We start from the raw sequence: 14327 nt of genomic DNA, 5'->3' as shown, positions 1-14327 counted from the left end.
ATGTCAAGGGGCTTAACCTAACTCACTGTACTAAATTTCAGCAAAATCGGATGATAAATGTGGATTTTATGGGTCTATGACCCAAAATCGGAGGATCGATCTGGCAGCTATATCCAAATCTGATCCGATCTGAGCCGTATTGACGGAGGACGTCGAAGGGCCTAATACAACTCACTGTACCGAATTTCAGCAAAATCGGAAAATAAATGTGGCTTTTGTGGGTCTAAGACCCTAAATCGAAGGATCGGTCTATATGGCAGCTATATCCAAATATGAACCCATCAAGGCCAATTTGACGAAGGATGTCGAAGGGCCTAAGGCAACTCACTGTCCCATATTTCATCAAAAACGGATAACAAATGTGGCTTTGATGGGTCTAAGACGCTAAATCAGAGGATTGGTCTATATGGCAGCTATATCCAAATCTTGACCGATCTGGGCCAAATTGACAAAGGATGTCGAAAGGCCTAACACAACTGACTGTCCCAAATTTCAGCAAAATCGGATAATAAATGTGGCTTTTATGGGCCTAAGACCCTAAATCGGAGGATCGGTCTATATGGCAGCTATATCCAAATCTGAACCGATCTGCACCAAATTGACGAAGGATGTCGAAGGGCCTAACACAACTCACTGTCCCATATTTCATCAAAATCAGATAATAAATGTGACTTTTTTGGGCCTAAGACCCTAAATCGGCAGATCGGTCTATATGGGGGCTATATCAAAATATAGTCCCATATAGCCCATCCTCGAACTTAACCTGCTTATGGACAAAAAAAGAGTCTGTGCAAAGTTTCAGCTCAATATCTCTATTTGTAAAGACTGTTGCGTGCTATCAGCAGACAGACGGACGGACGGAAGGACATGGCTAGATCGTCTTAGATTTTTACGCTGATCAAGAATATATATACTTTATATGGTCGGAAATGGATATTTCGATGTGTTGCCAACGGAATGACAAAATGAATATACCCCCATCCTTCGGTGGTGGGTATAAAAACACTTCTTTGATATTTGCACCATTAGGCAATTCGCCCTCTTGTTTGTGTGCTTGTAATTACAGACTGTGTGAGAGAATTTTCTTCCTTATACGGGACCATCAAGTCTCCCAATTGGCCCTTGCCATATTCCGCTAATTTAAATTGCTCTTGGATTATAACGGCACCTCTTGGCTTTAAAATTGAGTTGAGAATACAGAACTTCACACTGGAGCAAGATTGCTCAGGGGATTTCCTAGAGATAAGGTGAGTACCATGTTCACCACTTTTTTATAAAAATTTATAATTTTTTCATTTTTTCACAAGAAATGGAAAGTATTCATCTTCACCTCTAATAGGCCGATATTGTGGCGATCGCATGCCATCGAGAATAACCTCATTCGCCAATAGTTTATTTTTGAGATTTACCTCAGATGACTCGGTTCAAGGCCGAGGTTTTCACTTAAATTGGGAACAAACTGAGACGGGATGTGGCGGCAAGTTGACTTCCTACAAAGGCTCCATACATTCACCAGTTTGGGACTCAATGACTACAGAATTTAGTCCTATTTGTAATTGGATTATACAAGTGGCCCAAGGATCCTCGATATCGCTGAACATTAAAACCTCCATTGATGAATTCCAATTTTGCAGCAACAATCATTTGCGAATTTTCGATGGTTCTTCGACATCCAGTCCTTTGTTGAATTTCGATTGCTTGACGGTGCAGAGAAAAGGACAAATGACACTGACCTCCACCTCTAACCAACTGTTGATCTTGTATGAGGCTGCAGAAGATTCAATGAGCAATGCCGAGTTCATATTGGACTATGAGACCAATTGCAACATGGTATTGGATCATATTGTGGGTATAATTGAGTCACCCAACTTCCCTGAACCCTATCCCGAACTGCTTAATTGTAAATGGGATATTGAAGCTGGTTCCAAGAACAAAATCCAATTGGCGTTTTCCCATCTCAGCTTGGAGACTGACAGCATGCAATGTGAACATGATTATGTTGAAGTTTGGGATATGCAAGACTCGGATGTTCTCACCAAACAAAGACTGTGCACACATCAGTCTCAGCCCATAACTTCTCAGGGCAATCACTTTAGACTATTGTTCGTCACCGACTACTCGAATAGCAAGAATGGTTTTCGCGCTGAATACTCTCGCCAGGGATGTGGTCAAGTCTTAACTGAGAGGGTGCATATCATTACATCGCCCAACTATCCCCATAGCATAGATGTGGACTGCGACTACTACATTGAAGTGACTGCGGGGCAGAAAATCATTCTAAATGTCCTCGAGTTCCAAACTGACACAGAAATGGAAAATTGTGATTTTGATGCTTTGATCATAAAGGAATCGAAGAAATCTCTTTTACCCCTGCTGGAACAGTGTTCTTCACGTCAGACGGGTCCCCTGACAGTGACATCGAACTCGAATCGGCTGTACATACACTACCGGTCCAGTAGCTCCGGAAGCAATAAATATTTCAAAGCCTTTTATCGCACCGAAGCAGCCCAATGTGGTGGCACTTTCATAGCCAGTTCTGGCACCATAACATCACCCAATTTCCCCGACCTAATCAAGCAAGACTACAAATGTGTGTGGGAGATTTCGGTGCCCCAGGAAAATGAAATTCAATTAACCATCAAAAATATAGAAAAAACTTTGTCTGATAATTGCACAGATAATTATCTGAAAATTTCATATCGTTCACAAAACGCAACTGAGTTTCGGTGCCTTTCGGCCTTATATCAAAACCTTCTCCTGATTCCTACCAATACTCTGTCAGTTGAATTTGTAAGCAAATCCGCTTCCGATGGTGTCCGATTCGCTATGGCCTTTGCCAAGCAGTGTGGTGGTACTATTGCAAAAGATTCGGGAGTAATTAAAGCCAATTCAGCCGAAAACTGCAAATGGACATTCAATGAACCGGAGGGTAACAGTTTGAAAAACCTTTTTAAAGAATTGCTAAACACAATGTTTTTTTTGGTTTTTCTCAGGTACTTTGATAAGTATAAACATTTTGCAATTCGATTGTTACTGTGGCAAAACGGATCAAGCGAAGACCGAGTGTGGGAAACGTGGATTAGGGGTAGGTATTCACAACTGAAAATATTCCTATATATAAAATTCAAATTGTGTTTGTTCCGTATAGACTCAAAAACGGCTGAACCGATTTCCTTGAAATTTTCATGGATAATTTTTTGATATCGGGAGGGGGGCGGACGCTCCCCCTTACCTTAAAAGTACTAACCAAAAATAAAAGTAGACCGATCGGGACAATATGGGATTCAAATGAAAGGAATTCAAGAGTAGAGTACGAATTTTATAATAAAAGTTGGGTCCAAGTACCTGGGGGGCCGCCCCAGCCCCAAAACCCCTTAAAATAGGGTTATTTGACGATCATGATAATATGGGACTCAAATGAAAGGTATTCGGGTGTAGATGACAAATAAGGCCAGAAATAGGAATAGGCTTCACAATTTATGGATAACGGAAGGGGGCGGACCCTCCACCAAAAACACCACCCAAAATCAAAAGTGGACCGATAAGGACAATATGGGTATCAAATGAAAAGTATGCGGGAGTAGATAACGAATCTGGCTTACAAATTCATGTCGATGTGGTGGGGGTCGCCACACCCCCACAAAAACGCCCAAAAAAGTCACATTAGCCAATCACGGATATATGAGACTCGGTTTATTTGTTCCGAATAGACTAAAAAACGGAGGAACCGATTTTCTCAAAATGTTCGCATGTTATGTAGGTTGGTCTGAAAGGAAACATAGGCTATATAACTTTTTGGTATCGGAAGGTATCGGAAAGTAGACCGATCGGGACAATATAGGTATCAAACAAGTAAAAGCGTGCGTATAGACTGAAAAACGGCAAAACCGAACTTCAAAATGTTCGCATGTTATGTAGGTTGGTCTGAAAGGAAATAATAATGAATAAGGTTTTCTTTGGGAAAACGTTTTTCCAGCCGGCTGATTGAGGTTTTTTAAGGAAAATTTAATTCAGCCTGGCTGACTAAGGTTTTCTTTAGGAAAACTTTAATTCAGCCTGGCTGAATAAGGTTTTCTTTAGGAAAACTTTAATTCAGCCTGGCTGAATAAGGTTTTCTTTAGGAAAACTTTAATTCAGCCTGGCTGAATAAGGTTTTCTTTAGGAAAAGTTTAATTCAGCCTGGCTGAATAAGGTTTTCATTAGGAAAAGTTTAATTCAGCCTGGCTGAATAAGGTTTTCTTTAGGAAAACTTTAATTCAGCCTGGCTGAATAAGGTTTTCTTTAGGAAAACTTTAATTCAGCCTGGCTGAATAAGGTTTTCTTTAGGAAAACTTTAATTCAGCCTGGCTGAATAAGGTTTTCTTTAGGAAAACTTTAATTCAGCCTGGCTGAATAAGGTTTTCTTTAGGAAAACTTTAATTCAGCCTGGCTGAATAAGGTTTTCTTTAGGAAAACTTTAATTCAGCCTGGCTGAATAAGGTTTTCTTTAGGAAAACTTTAATTCAGCCTGGCTGAATAAGGTTTTCTTTAGGAAAACTTTAATTCAGCCTGGCTGAATAAGGTTTTCTTTAGGAAAACTTTAATTCAGCCTGGCTGAATAAGGTTTTCCTTAGGAAAACTTTAATTCAGCCTGGCTGAATAAGGTTTTCTTTAGGAAAACTTTAATTCAGCCTGGCTGAATAAGGTTTTCTTTAGGAAAACTTTAATTCAGCCTGGCTGAATAAGGTTTTCCTTAGGAAAACTTTAATTCAGCCTGGCTGAATAAGGTTTTCCTTAGGAAAACTTTAATTCAGCCTGGCTGAATAAGGTTTTCTTTAGGAAAACTTTAATTCAGCCTGGCTGAATAAGGTTTTCTTTAGGAAAACTTTAATTCAGCCTGGCTGAATAAGGTTTTCTTTAGGAAAACTTTAATTCAGCCTGGCTGAATAAGGTTTTCTTTAGGAAAATTTTAATTCAGCTTGGCTGAATAAGGTTTTCTTTAGAAAAACTTTAATTCAGCCTGGCTGAATAAGGTTTTCTTTAGGAAAACTTTAATTCAGCCTGGCTGAATAAGGCTTTCTTTAGGAAAACTTTAATTCAGCCTGGCTGAATAAGGTTTTCTTTAGGAAAACTTTAATTCAGCCTGGCTGAATAAGGTTTTCTTTAGGAAAACTTTAATTCAGCCTGGCTGAATAAGGTTTTCTTTAGGAAAACTTTAATTCAGCCTGGCTGAATAAGGTTTTCTTTAGGAAAACTTTAATTCAGCCTGGCTGAATAAGGTTTTCTTTAGGAAAACTTTAATTCAGCCTGGCTGAATAAGGTTTTCTTTAGGAAAACTTTAATTCAGCCTGGCTGAATAAGGTTTTCCTTAGGAAAACTTTAATTCAGCCTGGCTGAATAAGGTTTTCTTTAGGAAAACTTTAATTCAGCCTGGCTGAATAAGGTTTTCTTTAGGAAAACTTTAATTCAGCCTGGCTGAATAAGGTTTTCCTTAGGAAAACTTTAATTCAGCCTGGCTGAATAAGGTTTTCCTTAGGAAAACTTTAATTCAGCCTGGCTGAATAAGGTTTTCTTTAGGAAAACTTTAATTCAGCCTGGCTGAATAAGGTTTTCTTTAGGAAAACTTTAATTCAGCCTGGCTGAATAAGGTTTTCTTTAGGAAAACTTTAATTCAGCCTGGCTGAATAAGGTTTTCTTTAGGAAAACTTTAATTCAGCCTGGCTGAATAAGGTTTTCTTTAGGAAAATTTTAATTCAGCTTGGCTGAATAAGGTTTTCTTTAGAAAAACTTTAATTCAGCCTGGCTGAATAAGGTTTTCTTTAGGAAAACTTTAATTCAGCCTGGCTGAATAAGGTTTTCTTTAGGAAAACTTTAATTCAGCCTGGCTGAATAAGGTTTTCTTTAGGAAAACTTTAATTCAGCCTGGCTGAATAAGGTTTTCTTTAGGAAAACTTTAATTCAGCCTGGCTGAATAAGGTTTTCTTTAGGAAAACTTTAATTCAGCCTGGCTGAATAAGGTTTTCCTTAGGAAAACTTTAATTCAGCCTGGCTGAATAAAGTTTTCCTTAGGAAAGCTTTAATTCAGCCTGGCTGAATAAGGTTTTCTTTCCGAAAACTTTAATTTGAATAAGATTTTCTATAGGAAAATTTTCATTTAGTCCGGTTGAATAAGGTTTTCGTTTTGAAAAGTATTCAATACTATTATTTAATAATATTTTTTTTATTGTATATAGTTTAGAGAAAATTTCTTTCTCATTTTTGTTTTTCTCCAGTTTAAGGTAAACTATTTTGGCAGCGATATATCCTCCGCCAATTTCAGCAAAATATTCTGTGAGGACTATCAACCCAACGTCAAGTTTGAAGCCTCGAAATTGGACATATTTGCCAACAATGTTAATTTCCATGCCACATTTTCAACAACGCTGCACAATTGCGGAGGTATAATATTATCACCTCGTGGATCGTTGGCTTCACCAAACTGGCCTTCGGTGTATCCCCCTAATGTAGAATGCACTTGGACTTTAACTGCCCCCAGTGGTAATAGTCTTCAGCTACAATTCGAAGAAATGGATATAGCCAAAAGTGAGGGATGCAATGAAGATTTCTTGGAGATAAGGAGAGTAATACATACCCAATTATTGGGTCTCTATTGTGGAAATCAAGTAGCAGAAGAAGTCCTTAAGCCATCAGATTTTTATTGGATACGCTTCCGTAGTACGGAAGGTAGTAGCGGCAAAGGTTTTAAATTGAAATGGAGTTATGGTGAGACATTTTTGGTGTTTATGTTTAACAGTTGGGTCTCAAAACCTTTGCACTTTTCACATTTCAGCTCATCTTAACGAAATTGTGAACGAAACCAAAGGTTTAATAAAATCCCCTCCAGCGAATACGATAAGCAATGAAGATGAACCTTTTATTTGGCGCATTGTTGTGGAAAATGGAAAATTTATCAAACTGGAGTTTGAACATTACAGTGAAGGATTACTTGTAAGTTGCATATAACTCTCAATGCCATGCTGAACATTTTGAAAAGTGTGATATTGTTAGAATTTATATTTTACTAGCTGACCCGGGCCCGCTCCGCTGCGCCTTCTTTTACTTTATATGGAACAAAAGTTTCCTTGGAATATTTATTTTCGACATTTGAAGATCTTTTAGTGAAATACTATGCTAACTTGACTAACAGTTTAACAATATAAGTGCCTGTATTTGAATCCTATATGATCTTTATTGGTCTACGAATTTAGGTTGGGATGTAAGGTGTACTCCATTCCTGAAATACTGCATTTCAGCCCGATATTCTCATGATGTCTGATTAAGTGGTGTTTTCGGGGGAGAGATGGTCCCCCAGATACTTGGCCCTGAAAAAATATCAGCATCGTGCTCTTCTCTCAAACACCATTTATTTTAACCCCATATTGCCATTGGCTTAAGAGGAGTTTACAGGATAGGGCGTCCCTCAAACACATGGCCCCAAAATAGGTTATCAAATTCGTACTCAAATACCTTTCATTTGAGCCACATATTCCCATGGTCGAAAAATTTTTTCCCTTTGGGGGTGTTTTGGGAAAGTGGTGATGCCCTAAATACATGGTCCTACATTTGGATATCGAATTCGTTTTCTACTCCCAAATACCCCCATTTGAGCCCCACATTGCGATGGTCACTAAAAAATGGCTGTTTGTGGGGTATTTTGGAAAAGGAGTAGACCCCCAGAATATTGGTCCTAAAAATGGGTATCAATTCTTGCTCTACCCCCCAATACCTTTCATTTAAGCTCCACATTGAAATGGTCGGTAAATATGTCCGATTTAGGGGTGTTTTGGGCATTGGAGTGGTCCCCCAAACACTAAGCCCGGAAAATATATCAGCAACGTGCTCTCTTCTCATATATCTATCAACATTTATTTGAACCCCATATTGCCATTGCCCTCAAAATTGGATATTCGTTTTCTAATCTCATTTAAACTCCTTATTGCAAACGTCTGCAAATATATCCGGTTTGGGGTATTGGCCCTAAAAACTATGAATATAGAGTTCCACTCTCTTTAAGACCCAAATTGTCTTGGTGAGCAAATACGTCCTATTTGGGGGTTGTTATGGTTATGGCTAGACAGCTGGCTCCTTAAGTTGATATCAGATACGTGGTCTACTCCCACATACCTTTAATTTGAACCCCATATTTTCATAGTCGGCAAACATGACCGGCTTGGGGAATGGGCGGCCACTCAGTAAGTTGGCCTTGAAAATATATATCGGATTCGTGTTCCACTTTAAAAACCCTCTTATTTGAGCTACATATTGCAATAGTCAGCAAATACTTCCTACTTGGGTGGTGATATGGGGGTGGGGTGGCCCCATAGACACTTTTCCCGAATATTGATATCAGATTCGTGCTTTACTCCCAAAGACCTTTCATTTGAGCCCCATATTGCTATGGTGCTAAATTTGACCCCTTTGGAGGATGTTTTGATGAGAGACGGCCCCCAAACACTTGGTCCCGTATTTGGATATCAGATTCGTATTCTACATTCAAACACCTTTTATTTAAGCCCCATATTCCCATGGTCAGAAAATAAGTCCTGTTTGGGGGGTGTTTTGAGGAAAAAACGTGGTCCCACATTTGGATATTAGATTCGTATTCTACTCGTAAATACCTTTCATTTGAGTCCCATATTGCCATGGTCGGTAAATATGTCCGATTTAGGGGTGTCTTGGGGGATGGAGTGGTCCCCCAAACACTTGGTCCGACAATTCGATATCAGATAGGTTTTCTAGTCTTAAATACCTTTCATTTGAGTCCCATATTGTCGTATTTTGTGTATATATATATATATTTGATAGATTTTGGGATGGGGCGCCCCCCCTAGGTACCCTATCCGAAATTTGGATACTAAATTTTTGTGTGTAGGTTACTATAAGAGAGCACACAAAATTTCGCTTAAAACGAAGCACCAATCCCCGAGATCTGACGTTTCTGAAAATTAGGGTAAGGGGGAGGGTCCGTTCCCCCTTCAGATATCAAAAAATTTTTTACCCTATTTTCACCACGCGATCATTATGTACCATCAGTGAAAATTTCAAGAAAATCGGTTTTACATAAAATGTCCTTAAATATGAACCTGATAACTGCAATATTGTGCATCTTCTCTCAGCTTGTCTTGGTAACAAAAAAATCCGGGATACCATTTACGCAGCAGTTGCTAGCGTTAAACCAGCTAACAGTACATACAGTGAGACCTTATTTCCCGACCCCGTTTATTGGCTTTTCAAGTTGAGCTTAATGACCATGTCAATGCAATACACAAAGGAGAGATTGTTAAATGAGTTTGAAGAAAAGAAATTGTCAGTTCTTAAGGTCACATATCACACCACTGGGGGACGCGTTTCGATAATTGGGTTTCTTTACAGCCAGTTAGTATACCCTCCACCATAGGATGGGGGTATAATAATTTCTTCAATCTGTTTGTAACTACTCGAAATATTCGTCTGAGACCCCATAAAGTATATATATTCTTGATCGTCATATCATTTTAAGTCGATCTAGTCATGTCCGTACGTCTGTCTGTCGAAAGCATGCTAAATTTCGAAGGAGAAAAGCTAGCCGCTTGAAATTTTGCACAAATAGTTTTTATTTGCGTAGGTCCGTTGGGATTGTAAATGGGCCAAATCGGTCCATGTTTTGATATAGCCGCCATGTAAACCGATCTTGGGTCTTGATTTCTTGAGCCTCTAGAGGTCGCAATCTAGAAGTCAAGACCCGATCTTGGGTCTTGACTACTTGATCCTCTAGAGTACGCAATTCTTATCCGATTGGAATGAAATTTTCCATGACATGTTTTGTGATGTTATGACCAACAACTGTGCCAAGTATGGTTCAAATTGGTTCATAACCTGATATAGTTGCCTCTAGAGGGCCCAATTCTAATCCGATTGGAATCAATTTTAAAAAATCCCCAATTAATTTTTGACAACCCAATAGCTGCCATATAAACCAATCTCAGGTTTTGATTTATTGAGCCTCTACAGTTCGCAATTATTATCCGATTTTGCTGAAATTTTGCATAGTGTTTTGTTTTGAATTGTCAACACTGTGCCAAGTAGGATTCAAATCGGTTAATAGCCTGATATAGCTGTCATAAAACCCGTTCTTCCGATTTGGCTATTAATTGGCATCATAGCCGTAAAGAGTATTTCCTTTAAGTCATTTAAATATTGCCTATGCATCTTCGACTCCGGCAGTGAAATTTTCTTTAATATTTTCCATCTCATTTCAGCTTTATGATGGCTACACTGAAGAAGCTTTGCCTATCTCCATTCAAATTGCCCCTTGGGTCTTTGTGTCCAGTACCAATGCCATACTATTGAAGACAGACAACGAGCACGCCCATCAATTCCTTGTGAAATGGACTGCAGTCGATACCACGCCAGTTGACACGAACGTTACAAGCAATTCCACTTGTCACTCGGAACAGACGTTGATGAGCAGAAGTGTAGTTTTCCTCAATTCACCAAATTATCCACATGGTTACGAAAATAATCTTCGCTGTGACTGGGTCTTTCACCCGGCCAATGTGACCCATCATATAGTGTGCAGGGTGTATGAGGTCAAATTAGAAGTAATGGATGGATGTACAGCGGATTATATGAGTATCTCATCATCCTCGGACATGGCGCGCTGGCATGCCGGAGAAAAATTGTGCAACGGCACTGCTATAGCTCCAAACCCTTATCGTACAGTTCATGGAACTCCACATTTGAAAGTGGATTTTGTAACAGATTTTGATGTTAACGGCACTGGATTTAGAGCTGTTATTTTCTCCGAATGTGGATCGAATTTTACCCAGCCCGTGGGCTTTATTCAGGGAAACCAACTGACCCGCGAAACAGACTGCACGTGGCAAATTGCGGTTAAACCGGGCAAGCGCATATTTTTGCAATTTGATTTTGCACCCCTGGAAGCCGCCAATCAAAACACCTGCCAAGAGTATGCTCTGATTTATGATGGCCTTGATGAACATGCCCGCCTTTTGCCACCAGGAAAGATATGCAATCCCCAGAATCAGACGAAACTTTTTAAATACTCCAGCTCCAACTATTTGACCATCAAATATGTGCTCATCCTACCCAGACCGCTGCTGCCCGAGCGATGGAACCTCACCTATCGCGAATATTCCGACTGCAATGAAGAATACCGCTTGGTACCCGAAGCAGCCACGATCAACATTACATCACCCAATTATCCCCATTCGCCCCACCCGCACACCGAGTGTGAATGGAGGATTGTGGCGCCTCCAGGAGAAATTATTAAGGTTGAGTTCGAGGATAGTTTTGATTTTAATGCCCGGTTTTGTATCCAAGAATACATTGAACTGTTCGATGGTTCAACCTCGTTGGCCAGAAGTTTGGGAAAGTACTGTTACAAACCCCCCACGATCAGGACTACCCAAAATATTCTAACCATGCATTTCTTAACGGACATCAATGAACCCCGAGGTGCCTTCAAAGCCCGCATATCCATCGACGTATGTGGTGCTTCGTACTCCAGTATGAGGGATGTGGTCAAATCACCTGGCTATCCCATACCTGGCTCCTATCCTTCATATTCCCAATGTGATTATGCCATATCCCTGCCTGGCCCTTTTCAAATGCGCCTAATCGTTGAAGATATCCACTTGCCATTCGACAGCGAAAATCCCACAAGGAGTGACCACTTGGAAATAATACCATTGGGGGCACCGAATGTCCCTGCAACAAAGTTTATTTTCGGCAACTTCACAAACTCAACTGACTTGGAGATGAGTACGAACAAAGTTATCATAAGATTCCACACATTTGCCAAGAATGCAAAATATCGTGGCTTTCGCATAGCCTACCGCAGTCCTACAGATTCCAATCGCCAGCATGTGGTAGGAGAATCTGGCGTCTTGATAATGAAATTCCCCGAGAGAACACAATTCGAAAGTTACAAAAAGTGGAGAATTGAGGTTCCCAAGGGTTTGAGAGTTCGCTTGGAAATGCTCAATATGGACGAATTAAAGGAACAGAATACAACCGTGTAAGTACAAAGAAGAATATTGCAGATGAAACTGAAAGGCCTATATTTTAGTCCACCACCTTCGATTGTATTTGGCGCTTGAAATTTTGCACAAATACTTTTTCTTTGTGTAGATCAGTTGCGATTGTTAATGGGCCATATCGGTCCATGTTTTGATATAGCTGTCACATCAACCCATCTTGGGTCTCGACTTCTTGAGCTTTTAGAGGAAGCAATTCTTATCCGATTTGGCTGTAATTTTGCACTTGGTGTTTTGGTATCACCTCCAAAAAATGTGCTACGTATGGTCGCAATCGGTCTACAACCTGGTATAGCTGCCATATAAACCGATCTTGGGACTTGACTTCTTGAGCCACTAGAGGGCGCAATTATTATCCAATTAGAATGAAATTTTGCACTACGTGTTTTGTTATGATATCCAACAACTGCGCCAAGTATGGTCCAAATCGGTGCATAACCTGATATAGCTGTCATACAAACCGATCTGGGGACTTGACTTCTTGAGCCACTAGAGGGCGTAAATCCTATCCGATTGGGCTGAAATTTTGCATGACGTATTTTATTATGACTTTCACCAACTGTGTCAAATGAGGTTCAAATCGGTCAATAACCTGATATAGCTGCCATTTAAACCGATCTTGGGTCTTGACTTCATGAGCCACTAGAGGGCGCAATTCTTATCCGATTTGAATGAAATTTTGCACGAAGTATTTTCTTATGATATCCAACAACTGTGCCAAGTATGATTCAAATCGGTTCATAACCTGATACAGCTATCATATAAACCGATCTTGGGTTTTGACCTCTGGCGCCTCTAGAGGGCGCAATTTCTATCCGATTTGGCTGAAATTTAGCATGACGTACTTTATTTTGACTTTTGACCAACAGTTGTGGCAAATTTGGTTTCAATTGGTTCATAACCTGATATAGCTGCCTTTTAAGCCTATGTGGGATCTTGACTTCTGGAGCCTCTAGAGGTCGCAGTTATAATCCGATTTGGTTAAAATTTTGTACAACGACTTCTCTCATGACCTTCAACATACATGTCAATTATGGTCTGAAGCGGTCTATAGCCTGATAAAGCTCCCATGTAAACCCTATTTTACTTCTTGAGCCTCTAAAGGGCGCAATTTTTATTCGAATTGGATGAAATTTTACACAACGACTTCTACATTCAGTTCAATTATGATACAGACCATCGGAACATAAGATGATATAGCTCCAATATTACAGCATTTTTTATACCCACAACCAAAGGATGGGGGTATATTCAGTTTGTCATTCCGTTTGCAACACATCGAAATATCCATTTCCGACCCTATTAAGTATATTCTTGATCAGGGTAAAAATCTAAGCCAATCGAGACATGTCCGTCCGTCTGTCTGTTGAAATCACGCTATAGTCTTCAAAAAAAGAGATATTGAGCGGAAACTTTCCACAGATTCTTTCTTTGTCCATAAGCAGGGTAAGTTCGAAGATGGGCTATATCGGACTATATCTTGATATAGCCCCATATAGACCGATCCGCCGATTTAGGGTCTTAGGCCCATAAAAGCCACATTCATTATTCGATTTTGAATTTGGGAAAGTGAGTTGTGTTAGGCCCTTCGACATCCTTCGTCAATTTGGCCAGATCGGTTCAAACTTGGATATAGCTGCCATATAGACCGATCCGCCGATTTAGGGTCATAGACCCATAAAAGCCACATATACTATCCCACTTTGCTGAAATTTGGGACCGTGAGTTGCTTTAAGCCCTTCGACATCCTTCGTGAATTTGGGCCAGATCGGTCCAGATTTGGTTACAGCTGCCATATAAACCGATCCTCTGATTTAGGGTCTTAGGCCCATAAAAGCCATATTTATTACCCGATTTTGCTGAAATTTGGGACAAAGGGTAGAGTAAAGCCTTTCGACATCCCTCGTCAATTTGGTCCAGATCGGTCCAGATTTGAATATAGTTGCCATATAGACCGATCCGCCGATTTAGGGTCTTAGACCCATAAAAGCCACATTTATTACCCGATTTTGCCGAAATTTGGGACAGTGGGTAGAGTAAAGCCTTTCGACATCCTGATCGGTTTAGATTTGGATACAGACCGATCTCTCGATTATGGGTCTTAGGGCCCATAAAAGCCACATTTATTATTCGATTTTGCTGAAATTTGGGACAGTCAGTTGTGTTTAGCCCTTCGATATCCTTCGTCAATTTGGCCCAGATCGGTCCAGATTTGGATATAGCTGCCCTATAGACCGATCTCTCGATTTAAGGTTTTGGGCCCATAAAAGG

General features: G+C 40.0%; 1 protein-coding gene across 1 annotated transcript in view; it reads left to right on the top strand.

Moving 5' to 3' along the window:
- Positions 1–14327, top strand: part of LOC106094331 (cubilin homolog) — a 33102-nt gene that overhangs the window by 10765 nt on the left and 8010 nt on the right. Inside the window, exons 11-16 of the mRNA XM_059369306.1 lie at positions 1067–1247; positions 1308–2929; positions 2994–3085; positions 6252–6741; positions 6809–6966; positions 10257–12037. Of these exons, the coding sequence (XP_059225289.1) occupies positions 1067–1247; positions 1308–2929; positions 2994–3085; positions 6252–6741; positions 6809–6966; positions 10257–12037 (4324 nt within the window). The remainder of the gene's footprint in view (positions 1–1066; positions 1248–1307; positions 2930–2993; positions 3086–6251; positions 6742–6808; positions 6967–10256; positions 12038–14327) is intronic.

Source organism: Stomoxys calcitrans, chromosome 1 (assembly GCF_963082655.1).
Source record: "Stomoxys calcitrans chromosome 1, idStoCalc2.1, whole genome shotgun sequence".
Lineage (NCBI taxonomy): Eukaryota > Metazoa > Arthropoda > Insecta > Diptera > Muscidae > Stomoxys > Stomoxys calcitrans.
This window is presented reverse-complemented; position numbering and strand designations above follow the sequence as displayed.